At 48.4% G+C, this 16,547-nt stretch overlaps 2 protein-coding genes across 4 annotated transcripts in view; one reads left to right on the forward strand and one right to left on the reverse strand.

Annotated features, from left to right (window-relative positions):
- Nucleotides 1-2,337: 2,337 nt before the first annotated feature.
- GMFG (glia maturation factor gamma) lies at nt 2,338-11,177 on the reverse strand. 3 transcript variants are annotated; one of them, XM_080643774.1, is made up of 8 exons: nt 11,072-11,177; nt 7,888-7,954; nt 7,371-7,467; nt 7,202-7,251; nt 6,366-6,415; nt 3,171-3,253; nt 2,672-2,745; nt 2,338-2,525 (listed from the first exon to the last, which is right to left on the reverse strand). In XM_080643774.1, the coding sequence occupies exons 2-8, from the start codon at nt 7,888-7,890 to the stop codon at nt 2,454-2,456; spliced, it is 429 nt and encodes a 142-aa protein (XP_080499900.1). In that variant the 5' UTR covers nt 7,891-7,954; nt 11,072-11,177; the 3' UTR covers nt 2,338-2,453. The 3 variants fall into 3 exon arrangements, with proteins under 3 accessions (XP_080499900.1, XP_080499901.1, XP_080499902.1); XM_080643775.1 differs by lacking the exon at nt 11,072-11,177 and adding an exon at nt 10,676-10,790; XM_080643776.1 differs by lacking the exon at nt 11,072-11,177 and having other exon boundaries at nt 7,728-7,910.
- Nucleotides 11,178-11,929: 752 nt separating this feature from the next.
- SAMD4B (sterile alpha motif domain containing 4B) overlaps nt 11,930-16,547 on the forward strand; it is a gene marked incomplete at its 3' end in the record, with an annotated part of 40,441 nt that continues 35,823 nt past the window's right edge. The window contains exon 1 of the mRNA XM_080645595.1: nt 11,930-12,054. The remainder of the gene's footprint in view (nt 12,055-16,547) is intronic.

Genomic DNA, 16,547 nt, shown 5'->3' on the forward strand with positions numbered 1-16,547 from the left:
ATGGATGATTCTCATTATTAATGTTTCTTTCTCTCTCTCTCTCCCCGTTTCTCTTCCTGAAAATCAATAAAACATTTTTTAAAAATTGAAGAAACACCCTGAAAAGCGATATGCTTTCTCTTTAAAGGGAGAGAGAGAGAGAGAGAGAGAGAGAGAGAGAACTAGGGAGCCTAGAGGGGAGATTAGTGGAAAGAGGGCAGTCCCTGATTTGTACCGCCCTGGAAGGAGGGGCCCCAAACCCAAAGCCACCAGCTCTGTGCTGATTCTTTATTAGATAGTGTATTCTCTTGTGGCTTCTCTGATTAGTCCTTCCATAATCCTTCTGGCCAAACCTACTCTGCATTGGGCTGCTCCTCAGAATCACTCTCTGATTGGTGCCTTTTTTCCAAACTCCCTGCTTCTGATTGGGTAATTCCTTGTACATGCCTCTTTCTGACTAGATTGTTTGCAATCATAAGCTTGGACACAGACATAATTTTAACTATTGGGGAGGAGGAGGGACAGTGGGAGGGAAGGGAGGAGGAGAAAGAGGGGGAGATGGCCCTAACTGGTTCGGCTCAGTGGATAGAGCGTCGGCCTGGGGACTGAAGGGTCCCAGGTTCGATTCCGGTCAAGGGCATGTATCTTGGTTGCGGGCACATCCCCAGTAGGGGGTGTGCAGGAGGCAGCTGATCGATGTTTCTCTCTCATCGATGTTTCTAACTCTCTATCCCTCTCCCTTCCTCTCTGTAAAAGAATCAATAAAATATATTTTTTTAAAAAGAAAGAAAGAAAGGTAGTGGACAATTGGCCTCAGAATAGCCTTGGGTTAAAGTTCTAATTACAGAATCCTAGCTGTGGAACTTCAGGCAACCATTTTTAGTTTCTGTGCCTGTTTCTTCATCTGTAAATTGGGGATAATATACCTTCTTCACGGGACAATGTAAGAATTAAATGAGTTAATAATACCTATAAAGTGCTTATAGAAGTACCTAGAACATAGGAAGCCCTCAGTCAGAGGGTTAGCTATTATTATTAATTTGATCATGTAAGTGCACAACCTGGAACTACTCCTTTTGCCTCTCTGACCTCTGCAGGCCGGGGAATTGCTTGACCTCCTAATTGAATGACTTCTCCTATCCCCAGCCCTTCTCCTCTTCCATCTCTAGCCATCAGGGACTCAGACTGTGATCAGAGGAGGGGTCGAGATGCGCCTGGCAGAGAGATGAGGTAGGGCACCGGTACAAGTGTCAGAGGAAAGGAGCTCATAACACCCTAACCTTCCTCTCACCACCTGCCCCCGCAGAAAATTGAGGGTAGGGGATTTCTTTATGTAGAGTGATTCTATCCTGAATCCCTCGAGCAATGCTATGTCCTGCTTGGGAATAAAGGGGCAAGGGATGGGCAAAGTGAGGTGGTGAGGGGATGGTGTATTCTAGCTAGGAAGAATGGGGAAGGGTTGGAGCTGGGGAGGGGCAGCCCAGGCCCTAGGTCACAATGCCATTGTTACCATGGCAACAGCTACCTCTCTCTAGGGAACCTGGAAAGGAGTGGAGGAGGGAGCCAGGTCCCTGAATCTGGGGACATAGAGAACTGAGACATGAAGGAGAAGCAATGAGGCAGAAATAGTGATTTATAACTATGAAGATCTGCCTGTCTTGGAATTTTCAGAGCCTAGTACACTGTTGGTTCTCAATAATGTCCCTCAGAGACAAACAAAGAGCCTGAGGGAGTCAAATGCCCAGGGATGCCAGAAAAAAGAAGAATCTCCAGATAGGGGCAAACAGGATGTCCCTTTCCTGGCCCCCTCAACATCATACCCATTCGTGGTCCACTAAGGATCCTGGATCTTCTTTTGCCTTTCCCAGCACTGGAACCTCTAGGTTTACCCAACCACACAAACAACCCACCCCAACAACTCCCAAGCCCCTGAACAATTATGTTTGGTCTTTCAACAACTTTCTACATTTAAATTCTTCCTGCCTGAGGCCTCACTGAGAAAAGTAGCATTCAGTGTAAGCTAATGCCTGCTAACCCCTAGAGCTGAGAAGGGAAGGGAGGAGGGGAAACGGACACTCTCCTTTACTTTCAGGAACCCAGGTATCCTTAATCCCCTCCGGAGTGGCTCCTTCAAGGATTCAAATATTCCCCCAATTCCTGCAGGAGACCGGGCCTCCCCCATACTTCCTAGGAAACCCCACAGGCTTCTTTCAAAGAAGCAGGTATCCTCCTTTCCTCCCGGAATTCAGCGGACATCCTCTTGGTCTGCCTGTCCTCTGCTGGCCTGCGGCTGGTACTGCAGGGACTGTCAGTTGACGCCCACAATGAGAAACAGAAACTGAGCCAGAACGGAGGATCTCTGAGTTCTTGCATTTTAATTTCTACGGGGTCTGGGGTGTTCAGGTCCTAGGGGTCTGAGTCCCCAGTTCCTTTGGGGACTCAGACATCAGGAATTCAGATCCCCAACCCAGAGGTCAACGAAAGAAAGACAACTTCTCTTGGAGCCAGGCTTCGGTGAGGTCATCAGTGGTGCGGATTTCAAACACCTAGGCAGCGAGAGTTCTCGATATTATGATCCATTCAGGAACTGAGAGAGGGAGGACTCCAGCCCATTCCTCCCTCAGACCCAGGAGACCAGACTCCCTGACCCCTCCTCCCTAACACTCTGGGAGCTTCGGCCCCAGGCCCAGACCTTTGTGAGCTCTGCAGTCTGCACCAGTCTGTTTTTACTCCCTGCATACATCATCTGTTGTTCCGGCTTGCAGCCTGCATGGAAAAGGGGAGAAGGAAACATAACTAGGGGATCTTAGGGTATTCTCTAAGGGGCCAGTAATGTCCTGCAGGCCCTGGAGTTTTCTAAGGGTCCTAGGAGCTGTTCTAAGGAGTCCCAATTTTCAGTTTTGTCTAGGGGTTTGAAGTTATTCTGAGGGTCCTTGGAAGTGGAACCCTCAGAATAACTCCCAGACAGGAGTTTCTAGGTTAAAAAAAAAAAAGTAGGATTACTTAACATATCTTGGGACTGAGGAGGATGGGTTGGGCTCAAGAGAAATCTAAGCCCCCAACTTCTTTGCATTGCCCTCCCAGTACTTACCAAGTCACACACACACACACCTGCACTCTCAAACACTATCTTACACACCCCACACAGAATCCAAGACCCTATTCTCAGGATGGGTAGAGCTGAGTCTCACCTACAGGGCTGGAGAAGATGAAACACAAGGGGTAGGACACTCGGCCATCTTCATGCACATACTTGTAGCTGTAAACCACGAACCTACACCAGTGAAAAGGAAGTCAAATTCAGGACTTCAGCCTGGAGCCCAGAACCAATGTCGATTACCTAAGTCTACAACCTTGAAGTCTTGCATGAGTCTGAGAACCTAGGGTTAACAACTGAGACTGAAGGTACTGGCCTCAAACACAATAAATGATTAAAAATAACAATAATAGTAAATGCTAAATAGAAGTACCATATGATCCAGCAATTCCACTTCTGAGTATTTATGCAAAGAAAATGAAACACAAATTCGAAAAGATATATGCACTGCATGTCCATCACAGCATTATTTACAATAGCCAAAATATGGAAACAAACTAAATGTCCATTGATGAATGAATGGATAAAGGAGATGTGGTTTATATATACAATGGAATACTATTCAGCCATTAAAAAGAAAGGAAACCCTGCCATTTGTGACAACATGGATGAAACACTGAGACAGTATGCTAAGTAAAATAAGTCAGACAAAGAAAGACAAATATTGTTATGATCTCACATTTGGAATTAAAAAAAAAAAGAAACAAACAAAAAACCAAGTTCATAGATACATAGAACAGATTGGTGGTTGCCAGAGGGAGGGGGTTGGTGGTGGGCAAAATGGGTGAGGGGGTCAGAAGGTACAAACTTCCAATTATAAAATAAGTCATGGGGATTTAATGTACAACATGGTGACTATCTATACATATATGCTAGTAAAAGGCTAATACGCAAAGTGTCCCCTCGGAGTTCAACTGGGAGTTGGATGGCTCGCTATGATGTGCGCTGACCACCAGGGGGCGGCGCAGAACAAAGAAAGGCCCAGGTTGGCAGCTGGCAGCTGGGAAAGGGAGGCCCTGGCCAGCAGCTGAAAGGCCCCGATGGGCCCTGATCACCAACCAGGCCTAGGGACCCTACCCGTGCACAGTTTCGTGCACCAGGCCTCTAGTAATTAATAATACTGTATTGCATATTTGAAAGTTGCTAAGAGAGTAAATCTTAAAAGTCCTCATCACAAGAAAAAAAATGTAACTATGTGTGGTGACAGATGTTAACTAGATTTATTGTGCTGATCATTTCACTATATATACAAATATCAAGTCACATTGAACCAAACAGTAATGACATATAGAGTAATGTCATATGTCAAATGGATCTCAATAAAAACATGTAAAAAAGAAAAACGTGCCCTAACCGGTTTGGCTCAGTGGATAAAGCGTCAGCCTGTGGACTGAAGGGTCCCAGGTTCAATTCCAGTCAGTGGCATGTACCTTGGTTGAGGGCACATCCCCAGTGGGAGGTGTGCAGGAGGCAGCTGATCGATGTTTCTCTCTCATCAATGTTTCTAACTCTCTATCCCTCTCCCTTCCTCTCTGTAAAAAAATCAATAAAATATATTTTTTAAAAAAAGAAAAATATAATGGCTTAAAAAAATAGTCAGTTCTGCCCTGGCCAGTGTTGCTAAGTAGTTAGACCACTGGCCCACACACCGAAGGTTCATGAGTTCAATTTCTGGTCAGGGGCACATAATTGGGTTTCAGGTTCGATCTGGGCCCCAGTTCAGGCACCTGCAGAAGGCAACTAAATCAATGTGTCTCTCTCACTTAGATGTTTCTCACTCTCTCTCTCTCTCAGTCTCTTTCTCTCAACTTCCCTTCCTCCCTTCCACTCTCTCTAAAAGTCAATGGAAAAATATCCTTAGGTGAGAATTAATAAAACAAAAAGTCAGTGCTTATTTAACTCACAACAACCTTATGATGAAGGCGCTATTCTATCCCCATACTACAGATGGGATAATTGAGGCCCAGAGAGGTGAAGTCACTTGCCCAAAGTTCTTTTGGTACATTTGAACCCTAGACTGTGAGTGCTCAACTACTATGTGATACTGTCTAGCTGGGGCTGAGACCAGGCCTGCCTACACAATTTACCAAGCTCGGTGCTAATTGAAAATTTGGGGCCCTTTGTTCAAAAGACAGGAGAAAAACTTCTTCCTTTCTTCTGTAAGCTTTGCTGTCTTGGACATGGGAACACTTGAAAGGGGAGTGCAGATGCTTACAGGCACACTCTGAAACTTTCTTTTTTTCTTTTTTTTAAAAATATATTTTATTGATTTTTTTATAGAGAGGAAGGGAGAGGAATAGAGAGTTAGAAACATCGATGAGAGAGAAACATCGATCAGCTGCCTCCTGCACATACTGGGGATGTGCCCACAACCAAAGTACATGCCCTTGACTGGAATCAAACCTGGGACCCTTCAGTCCGTAGGCTGACGCTCCATCCACTGAGCCAAACCGGTTAGGGCTGGAACTTTCATTCAGGAGCAGGAGGAGTCTGACCCTAACCCTCCTGGAATCTACACTCAGGCCCCCTGCAAGGGCATCACTGGGTGGTGCAGGGAGTGGATAGAGAACCCGTCCAGGGCTGGAGGTGGCACTGCCCCAAGCCCTAGCACATGCTCTATTGTCTCAGAAGACTTCACAAAAAACACAAATTCAAAGATAAAACTATAAAGAATTTCTAGACAGCAGGCAGCCTCAGAGCATTACCTCCCACATTCGAGGCTGCCTTCCAGATATGGGACCCTATGGGACTACACTTGTCAGACACCCAGGAGCTGGTTCTGGCTAGGATGGAGGCTCAAAATCCTCAGGCACCCAAAATTCACCTCAGGGGAGATGGAAAATCTAAACAGACCAGTTACCATAGAAGTGTCAAAGTGTTCTTCCATACACAAAAAGCACCAGGCTTATATGGTTTCACACAAGATTTTCCCCAATTGTTCAATGTCAAATAATTTATTTGTTACCAGAAATATTCTGTAGCATTAAAAAAAGAAGGAAATTTTCTTTCTTTTTATTTAATGAAGCAAGAACAATGTTAAGGCTGAAACCTAACAAAGTTTGTATTTTTAAAAAAGCAAAAATTTCACATATGATTATCAGTGTAAAATTCTACAACAAAATATTAGTATACTGTACACAAACTCCTAGGATAAGAACTCTTGGCCTCAGGCACAGAGATCCCAAGCTGGTGAATAGGACTGGAACCCAAGCAGTCCCCTCAATTTCCACCCCCATCATCACCCTTCACCCCATGGCCTGACCCTTCTATTCCTTCCCCCAGTGTATACCTTGGCTGTCTTTCTGGCAATTCCATTTTTAGTTCCTCTGGAGAAATGTTCTGGGGGAAGAGGGAAAAAAAGGAGAGAAGAAAATATTGCCATTAAACAAGCATTTATTATGTGCCAAGATACTGGTCTAAGTAACACACATGGACTAATTCATTGAGCTCTTCCATAACTCTGTGGGGTAGGTCCTATTATTATCCCTACTTGACAGGTGAGCAAGCTGAGGCCCAGAGGTGTTAAAACACTTGCCCTAGATTGCACAGTAACTCTGAGCAGAGGAGTTCAAATATGAATCTGGGTTTAAATCATAACCACTTTACTATACCTCCTTTCAGAAGGCCAGAGGGAGCCCAGCTCCTAGCCAATCCCCCTCCCCTGTCAAACAGCCCAGCCTCAGTCTCCATAGCCACCCCCCTAAATCCTTACCACAACACTATAAAGTAAGCCTTATTATCATTCCCATATTATAGATAAAGACAGTGAGGCCTAGAGAGGGTAAGGTATATATTATAAAGGATTTCTGCTAGCTTTTTATTAATTTATCTGGAAATTCTTTAAGTGCCAATGAAGTATTATCATTTTATTGAGCATATACTATGTGCCAGACCTTTAAACCCATTACAAAGATTAAATCATTAAATCCACAAACAACCCTATGAGGTTGGTACTGTTATCTCCATTTCATAGATGAGGAAGCAGAAACCCATACAGTCTCTTGCCTAAGATCACATCTGAGCTGGGACTTGACCTCCAGGTCTTTCTAGCCTGCAATGCCAGACCCTTGGGTCTCCCAGCCCCGCCCTGCACTTCTTGGAGGTCCCATCCACCCAGCCCCTCACCTGAAATTCTTCCTCCAGCACTACCATCTGCCGGTCTTTGTCCACTTTCACTAGGGAGGATGGCACAAAGGGGTTAGTTAGGACACCCCTTCTAACTCAGTGACTCTAGCCCAGTCCTCCACATACGTCCCCACCGCCCTCCCATCCTTCCAGGGAAAATGACACTCACTTATTATGGCTGCATTATCTGTCTCTTTTCGAAAGCGGAATTTCCTCAGCTTTTCCTTTAGCTCTGGGTCCACCTCGCACACCACCAGGGAGTCCGACTGCAGCAGAGCCCAAAAAGAGGTGAGCAGGCCTTGCCTCAGTCCCTGCCCCCTGCCCAAGCCTCAGTGTCTCTAACAATGAAGAGGAATGCTCTGATAGCCCATAAGAGGCCTTCATGAACATGAGGAAAGGCACCTTTTCCCCAGGCAGATGCTGCCCCTCACGGGGCACATACTTGGATTGCAGAGCAGAGGCCAAATTCCAGCCCTCCAGCAGGTATCCTTGGGCAACACTCAAGGAGACCCCAAGATCTGTTTACCTGGTGCTAAACCAGGAACCACCATTTCTCTTCCCCCAGCCTGGTCCTTTGCCACAGTGGGGTCCCCTTCCCAGCCCCTTTTCTCCAACACACAGCTTGATCTTTACCCAGGCATCCTCCCAGACACAGACCCACCCCATACGACCCCTGGCCTCCTGACCATGATTTTTCTGTCCACAGGCCTCTTCTTTTCTCAGTTCCGCTGTCTTCTAGGGGTGGGGCGAGGGCTGGGGAAAGAAGGGGGGCAGGGTGTGGGGTAGGGGAAAGATTTCATACACCACATCCTGTTTATGCCCATTCTGGGACAACTGCTGCAGAGGGCCCCGCCCCCTCCTTCCTTCCCCTAATCTGCCAGGACCTCTGAGCCTTTGAAATCACCTAGACTGGGGTTCAAATGCTGCCTTGCTATGTGACCATCACTAAGTAACTTCACTCTCTGACTCAGGGTTATTGTGAGGATAAAATAGCTTCACATGTCTCCGGCATGGTAGACATGCTCCACACACAAAAGATAATAATGAGCTCTTTACCTCCTTCCCTCCTCCAGGAAGCCTTCCTGGATTCCCCCCCCCCCCCCCCCCCCTTTAGAGTATTTTAACTCCAGAATTGAAAAAGGGAGCTGCTGGTCAAACTGTCACATACTATGTTGATGGGGAAATGGAAAGGAAACAGGAGACACCAAAGCAGCAAAGTAATGGTGAATTTCTTCCTGAAGTTACTCAGCCTCACGGGCTTTATAATGGGCCCTACAACAATGGTGTTCAATCCTGTCAGACTAGTACCCCCTTTTTTATTAAGTGTTTTGTATTGCTTCCTGTCTCATCCTGAAACGAAATTCCTAGATAATGTACCCTACTTATACATGTAAGTTTTTTTTAATCAATATAATGTTCTGTCATATAAAGGAGAAATGAAAAAGTAATTTATAGGAAAACGCTATGTATTTCAGTAAGAAAATACAACCAAACAAAAGAGAATTTTTGCAGATCCCAGCCCCATAATGGCTGCTTCCCTCCATAGTAGTGGACAAGCCTTTCTATTCCCCACTACTTCACACTGGATCCCACCCCTTCATCCACTCAAGGACATCACTTCACTATCCCCCGTCTCCCTGCATCATCCATATTCCCATCTCTGCTGGATCTTTCCCTCACATAGGCAGTGTTACTTCTTCCATCTTAAAAACTGTAAACCCTACTCCTGCCCAGCCACTGCCCATTCATTTCCTTCCCTTTTTAGCAATACTTTTTTTTAAAATATATTTTATTGATTTTTTACAGAGAGGAAGGGAGAGGGATAGAGAGTTAGAAACATCGATGAGAGAGAAATAGCAGCTGCCTCCTGCACACCCCCTACTGGGGATGTGCCCGCAACCAAGGTACATGCCCTTGACCGGAATCGAACCCGGGACCCCTCAGTCCGCAGGCCGACGCTCTATCCACTGAGCCAAACCGGTTTCGGCTTAGCAATACTTCTTGAACGCATTGTTTACACTTGCTATTTGCAATTTCTCCTCCCAATTTTCCCTTCTAGTCTCTCCCAGCAGACTCTCACTCCTGTCCTTCTCCACTGACAGGGCCACCAATGACCTGTATGGTGCTAGGCCTCATGGTCAATTCTCATTCTTCATCTGACACCATCCATCGCTCCCTGCGCTCTGGGCTTTTTCACTTGGCTTTCAGGATACCACCCTCACCAGGTTTTCCTCCGACTCCTCTATCTGCTCCTCCTCCTGACAGTAGAGAGCTCCCTTCTCGTTCCCATCTCGCTTCTCTCTTTCTGTTCTCATCAGTCTCTTGCCTTTCGAAGAGGTTACTTTAATAATTTCTCCAGCTGGGCATCCCCCTAACCTAGATTCTTCATCCTGACATCTCCACCTGGATATCTTGGAGTCATCCTTGACCCTTCTCTTTCCTTTGACAACGTACGCTTAGACCTTCCAAATGTAACCAGAACCTGCCCACTTCTCCCCCTCCACAACCCATACCCTGCTTCATCTCCAGCCAGAACACTTAAAGAAGAGAGAAACCCCCCTTCTCTTCTCTGCACTGTTTCCCTACTCCCCTTTTCCCACACTCTATTCTTCATAGGATTACCAGAAGGATCCTAATAAAACCCAAGTCAGATGAGATACTGCCTCTCCTAAAACCCTCCCATGGCTCTCACATTATTGGGGTAAAAGCAAAAGCCCTTACAATAGCCTTTACAACTAAATTAGCTGCCATCACCCCTCCTCCATTACCTCTGGGACCCTGTCTTCCACTACTCTCCTCTGTGCTCACTGCAGCTACAGCCTTTGTGATTCTGTGAATAATCCTGCCACTGGGCCTTTGCCCTTGCCATGAACTCTCTTGGGAAACCTCTTCCCCTCATGGTTCACCCTTTAATTCCTTCAGATTTCTATTCAAATCCCATCTGATGAAAGAGGTCTTTCCTCATCTAAAATAGTACTGACCCCATTTCTCCATCCTGTCAGCTTGCTTTATTTTTCTCCATACTACTTATCACCAAGTTACACTGTGTTTATATATTGTTTGTGCCCCACCTCCCAATCAGAATGTAGGCTTCCTGAAGATAGATATGTTTGTCTGCCTTGTTCATTGTTGAAATTCCAGTACCTTAAGCAATGCATGGCATATATTAGGTACAGAAGAAAGATTATTGAATGAATAAATGAAGCAGCATGTATGGTGCACAATCACTCTATCTGGTGTGAAAACTCTTGCTTCAATGAAGGGGTAGTGGATGGGGTTTGTGCCATCAACCACCCTGGCTTGAAATGCCACATCTGGTTTTCCTCCTCTCTGCTGCTCCTTTTCAATCTTGGTTGATTTCTTTGCTCAAACCTTCCATGTCCCACTTTTCTCAGGGTTCTGTTGGGTTCTTGTCTCCATTCATCCTTCGTACCTTCCCCAGGCTAGGTCACTAATTCCCACAGCTTCAATTACCCTCTTTGATGATCCTCAAATCTTGGTTTCCAGCTCCAATTTCTCTCTTAAGCTTCAGACACAGGAGTTGTGCAGTCTCCTGGACACTGCTGCTGGGTGGCCCACACTGGGCTCCAAAACTTCAGAACCTGCATCTTTTCTGATCTCCTCAGGGAGACCTCCCAACCTCCAGCCAGAGGACTTTATCTTAGATTTCTGCCTCTATCGCCTGCTGCAGCCACCCAGTCCCACGGCCAGCCAGTTCACTCAGCATCCTTACGCGGACCTCCTCCCCTTCCCAGTCTCACCCTCGTGCAAACGCCCCTTTCCCATCCCTGCTGCTTCCCTGTACTCAGTCCCCAGTTCTATTCCCTCCAATATAAGAGCCAGAGACATCTTTCCAAACCCCCAGCTCACCATGACTCTTCCCAGCTCGAAGCCTTTCCATGGCTCCGTAGCGGCCAAAGGACAAGTCCAAACCCCCTCAAGTGGCCAAACGTCTGGCGGCCGCTCATGTCCCACCACTCCCTGGCTGAACTCTACACTCCACCCCGACTGCATTTCGCGAGTTCCTCTAACAAGCCACATCTCAGTCACGTGAGAGCCTTCTGTGTAGTTCACCCCGAGCCAGGGAATTTGTAGAATGAACGAACAGATACAATAGCCGGAGCAACGACTCCCATTTATTGATGGCTTCCTTTGTGCCCAGCACTAAGCATGCATTGCCTCTTTCCGTTCTATTCTGCTTGAGAGAGGAAGCAACAAGCTCAGAGAGGGGTGTGCTGAGAAAGCGGAGACTCCAGAATCCCAGCGCCAACCTGGACGCTCGGGGCACCGCAAGGCCAAGACGTCCGGAGGGGCGCGCCGCCCCGCGGGAGCTGGCTTCAACGCCAGAATCAGGAATTGTGACTTAGTGCGAGGCCGCTGAGGTAGACGGCACGGGACTGCCCCCTGCGGGCCGGGAGGCCCAGTGCCAGGCTCCGCCAGGCCCGTCGCCCGTGGCAACGCCGCGCGCGCCCCGCCCCTTCCCCTCCCGTCGGCCGCCTGACCGTCAGCCCCCCGACCGACCAATCCCACGGAGCAAGAGGCGGGCCTCCCGGGCCTCGTCCAGCCTCCGTAGCTCCCCTTCGCCGCCAGGACCCGGCCTTCCTCCGCGCTCACCGCCCGTTGGCGGGTGCGCGGTTCGTCACCGCAGCTTCTGCTAATGCCGGCGCGCGGCGGTTCCGCCGGGGCGGGACCAGGGGCGGTGACGCACGGCGCGGTGACGCAGCGCGACGGCGGCGGTGGCGGCGGCGGTGGTCGGTGCGGGAGGAGGGAGGGGAGCTCGCGGGCTGGAGAGCGGGCGACGGCGGTGGCGGTGGCCTGAGGAGGCCCGAGCGGCGGCGGCCGCGGCCGAGGCGGTGAGTCGCGGGCAGGGTCGGGCGGCCCGGGGCTGCGGCGGGTCGGTGCGCGCGGGTCTCACCTCAGGGCGTCCCAGGCCGCGCGGCGGCCCCGCCCCCTCAGGGACCCCAAGCCGCGGGTAGCGGCGGGCGCGGAGCGCGGGCCTGAAGGGTCCCGACCCCTGCGCGGAGCCCCCACCCCGGCCTCCGAATGGCTCCTACAGGCCGCTCGGAGCTTCGCTCCCAGACGCCCTCACATCCTCGGGATCGACCCCCACGTCCACCTCAGACGCCTCCTTGGAGGGCGGTCCTCGGCGACCTCGGAGACCCCTGACACTCGCCTCGCACCCCCTCCGAAGTCCCAGGTCTCCCCGGATCCCACCCCTTCCATGCCCACAGGTTTCTCCAGAGACTGTCCTAGGTCTTGGAAATGGGCCGCAGAGAACCCCGCTCTGGCCCCGAATCTCCGTCCTCCTCCCAGAAACATTCCCCGAGGCCGCCTCCGGATATCCAGCAATGTGGATCAGATGTCTTCTCCTTGCGAAACCCTAAAAATCTCCTTTCAGAGGCCCCCCAAACCCCCTCCAGACCCGAGCATTCCCGAAATCTCCCCCAAAGGCCGCCTTCACACAGCCTCCCCAGACTTCCCTCACACACACCCCAGGAACTTACCCTCCCATCTACCCCATACCAGAAACCACCTGCGAGATTTTCCACTCAGAACCCCAAGTCTCAGAACTCCTGTCCCCCAAATCCTTCAGGATGCCCCAGATGTGCCCTGAAAATCTCCCTCAGAGAGTCTCTCAAATCTATGGAGAACTCTCCTTCCACGTTCCACAAACCTCTTCCAACACACCTTTTGTGTATCCCAAATCTTTCCCAGTAATCCACACCAAATGTTCCAAAAATTGCTTCTGAATGCAAAAATTTCCTTTATAAGTTTCTCTCCCTCCCCCCCCCCACACCCCTTTAGCACCTAAAGTTTAGGTGAACTTTCTAACACCCTCCTCACAAGCACTGTAAATCCTAAGGCCACCTCATGACCCCTCTGAGGTGCGGAGACCCCGCCACCTCCTGAGCCCTCCCAGGGCCCTCGGCACCCCGAGCTCTCGGATCTCCTGCCTCACTGCCGCTTCCGAGGCTTCCTTCCGAGGCGTCCCCGAGCACCAAGCCCACTGCTAACCCTCCCTCCAGAATTCTTCCCGAAGAGCCCTCCACCTGACATCCACTTTCGCTCAGGAGACCCTCCCCACGCACCCTTTTGAGGCCTTGGCGGGGTTCTGAATGGATGCTTCTGCTATCTCAGACCACGCCTCCCGGGCCCCTCCGAGAATGCTCCCCAGCCCCCAGCCCCAGCCCCTGGCCAGACTTCTCAGAATCTCCTCAAGTTCTCCTCCCACGGCCCCCAGAAACCTTGTTCAGGACCCTCCTGGGCTCCCTTCCCTTTAGAACCCTCTCATCTCCTCATTCACTTTCCCCTGAAATCACCTTGAGGTCCTGTGCAGATCTGAGTCTCCTTACCCCAGTCCCCACCATCCTCCAGACAACCCTCCCGAGAGGCTCCAGGTCCCCTTTCAATAAGAGGTTTGTCAGGAGGCATTCTCCACCCCTTGAAATCCCAGTCCTTAAGACCTTTCTCACAGACCATTTTTCTTAGGTTCCATCCTCAGAGACCCCCTCCTCCCTTCAGAGATTGAGGGACCCTTAACACCCTCCTTTGAAACCGCTTGAGGACTGCCCCTGTTTTCCTTCCAGAAGCTCCCACCGTCCTTTTCCCCTTTGAGGCCTCCTCACTAAAGAATCCCTTCCCTATAGTAATGGGCCTCAAAGTGTGGTCCCTTGACCAGCAGCATCTGCATCACCTGGGAATTGTTAGAAATGCATATCCTTGGGCCTTACTCCAGTCCTACCAAATCAGAAAACCTGGAGTCAGGCTCCGCAGCCTGATTTTAGGAGTCCGCCTGGTGATTCTGATGCATGCTCAAGTTTGAGAACCACTGCCTCTAGGAGAATTTCCCTCTCCCCCACAGAAAGCTCCCAAAAGATGCCCACGGTGCCCTGCTGCCCACCCCATTTTCCTGGGAGTACCCTTTGTGAAGTACCCATCCTCTAGAAAGACCCCTTCAAAAGACTTCTAGCTTCTCCACAAAGTTGCCCCACCTTCTGAGCAATTACTTCAGATTCTACTTTTAAATGGTTTCCTTTCAGATCTTCCTAGGACTTTCTCCTTCTGGCTTCCCCTCCACACCAGTCTTTGGTGCTTCTGCTTCAAATTGCTATCTCCTCAAACACATGTCCATCTCTTCTCATCTACTCATCTGTCCTTCACATAGGCACCCTCCCCTTAAGGCACCTGCAAATCTTTGTTCTCTGTGTCTTACTGCTCAGAGCCCTTTATTGTACTTCCTAAAGCACCATTCATCTTCTTCCTTATAGTTTTTCACCCACTCTCACTGGACTCGGAGTTTGGGAAATACTGGGGATGTGTCTTGTTAGTCTCTGAATCCCACAAGGTGGGATCTGCCCTCTGTAAGTTATTGGGAATCATTAGAGCACAGGCAGCTCTTGTGTTTGGCTAGAAATCTCTAAATTTCTCAGATCTCACACCTCATTCAGATTCAGCACACCTTCCTGCACCTTCCTCCTCTTCCCCCTCCTCTCTTCTCTCTACCTAGTCCAAGGAGAGGCTATCTGCCCCAACTGTTCTATCTGTGGGACTTTTCTTTGTCTTTCCTCCTAATTCTGAGCTACCCCAAGTCCTATTCTTGGTGAACTGCCTCACCCCATCCTACTTGGCTTCTCAGCCCTCCATAGAGCCCTTAACTTCCTCTAAGGGATTCTGTTTCTCTCTAGGTCAAGAAGAGGTAACAGAGATCACAGGGTAAACACTGGGGCCTGCCTTCAGGGAGCTCCCAGTACAGCAGAGAGGTTGGGCAGGTACACAGGGCAGAACATGAGGTACAAATTGTATGTTGTAGAAATTCAGCAGTGAGAGATTGCTTTTCAGCCATTTGCTAAGATTAAGTGAAATTCAGCACTTTATCTGGAAATACTTCATAGAAAAGGTGGTATTTGGGCTGGGTGATATCCCATAGGAATTGGGACAAATGACAACTAGCCTTCCAGAGAAAGGAAACAGCTTATGCAATGGGTCGAAGACAAGAAAGTGTTCTCACCTCTCATCCATGGCATCTCTTCTCTTCACCTAAAGGACAGAGATGAAAGAAAAGAGATTTCTTCCATCTGCATTGTATTTGCCAGCTGCACTTTAGTGACCCATTAGTAATAATACTAATGACTACTGTTCATTGAGTTGTTATTATCTACCACTCACTGTTTAAGTGATTTACATGTATTGTCTCACAGGACCTATGAGGTAGATAAACTATAATTATCCTCATTTTATAAAGGATGAAATTGAGTGCAGGTGGAACAAATAGAAGCTCTCTGGCCCCTGTCTGTCCCAAGATGATAGTGTCTGGAGTCAGGGAGTTAAATTTTATGTTCTGATAGGGTTGGGAGCAGTAGGGCATTGTAGTGTAGTGGTTAAGTATGCAGACTTTGGAGCCAAAAAGGATTTGTATCCTATATCATCACTTACCAGTTGTTTTTTTGTTGTTTGTTTGTTTTTTATATATTTTACTGATTTTTTTACAGAGAGGAAGAGAGAGGGATAGAGAGTTAGAAACATCGATAAGAGAGAGACATCGATCAGCTGCCTCTTGCACGCCCCCTACTGGGGATGTGCCCGCAACCCAGGTACATGCCCTTGACCGGAATCGAACCTGAGACCCTTCAGTCCGCAGGCCGACGCTCTACCCACTGAGCCAAACCGGTTAGGGCACATCACTTACCAGTTTTGTGACATAGGACAAGTTACTTAACTTTTCTGGTCCTCAGTTTTAAGTTAAAAAATGAAGGTAATAATGATATCCTACTTCATAGAATTATTATAAGGATTAAGTAAGTTAATACATATAAAGTACTTAGAACAATGCCTTGCACATAAGTTCTCATTGTTAGCAAAAAAGGAAAAACAAAACAAACAAAAAAACTCTTATCAGCCAGGACTCTAAAGACTTAAGTGACAGAAACTTAGTTCAAACTACTTTAAACAAAAAGGAGAATTAATTGATTCATGTTACCAAAAAGTCCAGAGTTAGGATGCTTCAGAACTAGTTACATCCAGGAGTTGAAACAATCCAATAATCTCTCTCCATTTCTTCACTAACTTAGCTTCATCCTCAACAGATTTCTGCTTTGTGGTGAAAAAGGCTCTCAGCAACCCCAGGCTTAAATCCTACATCCTTAGCAGCCTCAGTGGAAAGAAAACTCTTCCCTGAGAGCCCTTAGTTTGAAAAGGTCCTTCCCTGAATAACTGTGAGATGATGACAGAAGATCATTAGAGACATGTGTTGGGCTCTTGAGCGTGAAACTGCTCACTTGTGGAGCCAGATAAGACTGTGATTCCATCCCATTACCTTTCTGAGCATCGATGATAGTCCCCTTCCTCA

Source organism: Plecotus auritus (genome assembly GCF_963455305.1).
Source record: "Plecotus auritus genome assembly, chromosome: 10".
Lineage (NCBI taxonomy): Eukaryota > Metazoa > Chordata > Mammalia > Chiroptera > Vespertilionidae > Plecotus > Plecotus auritus.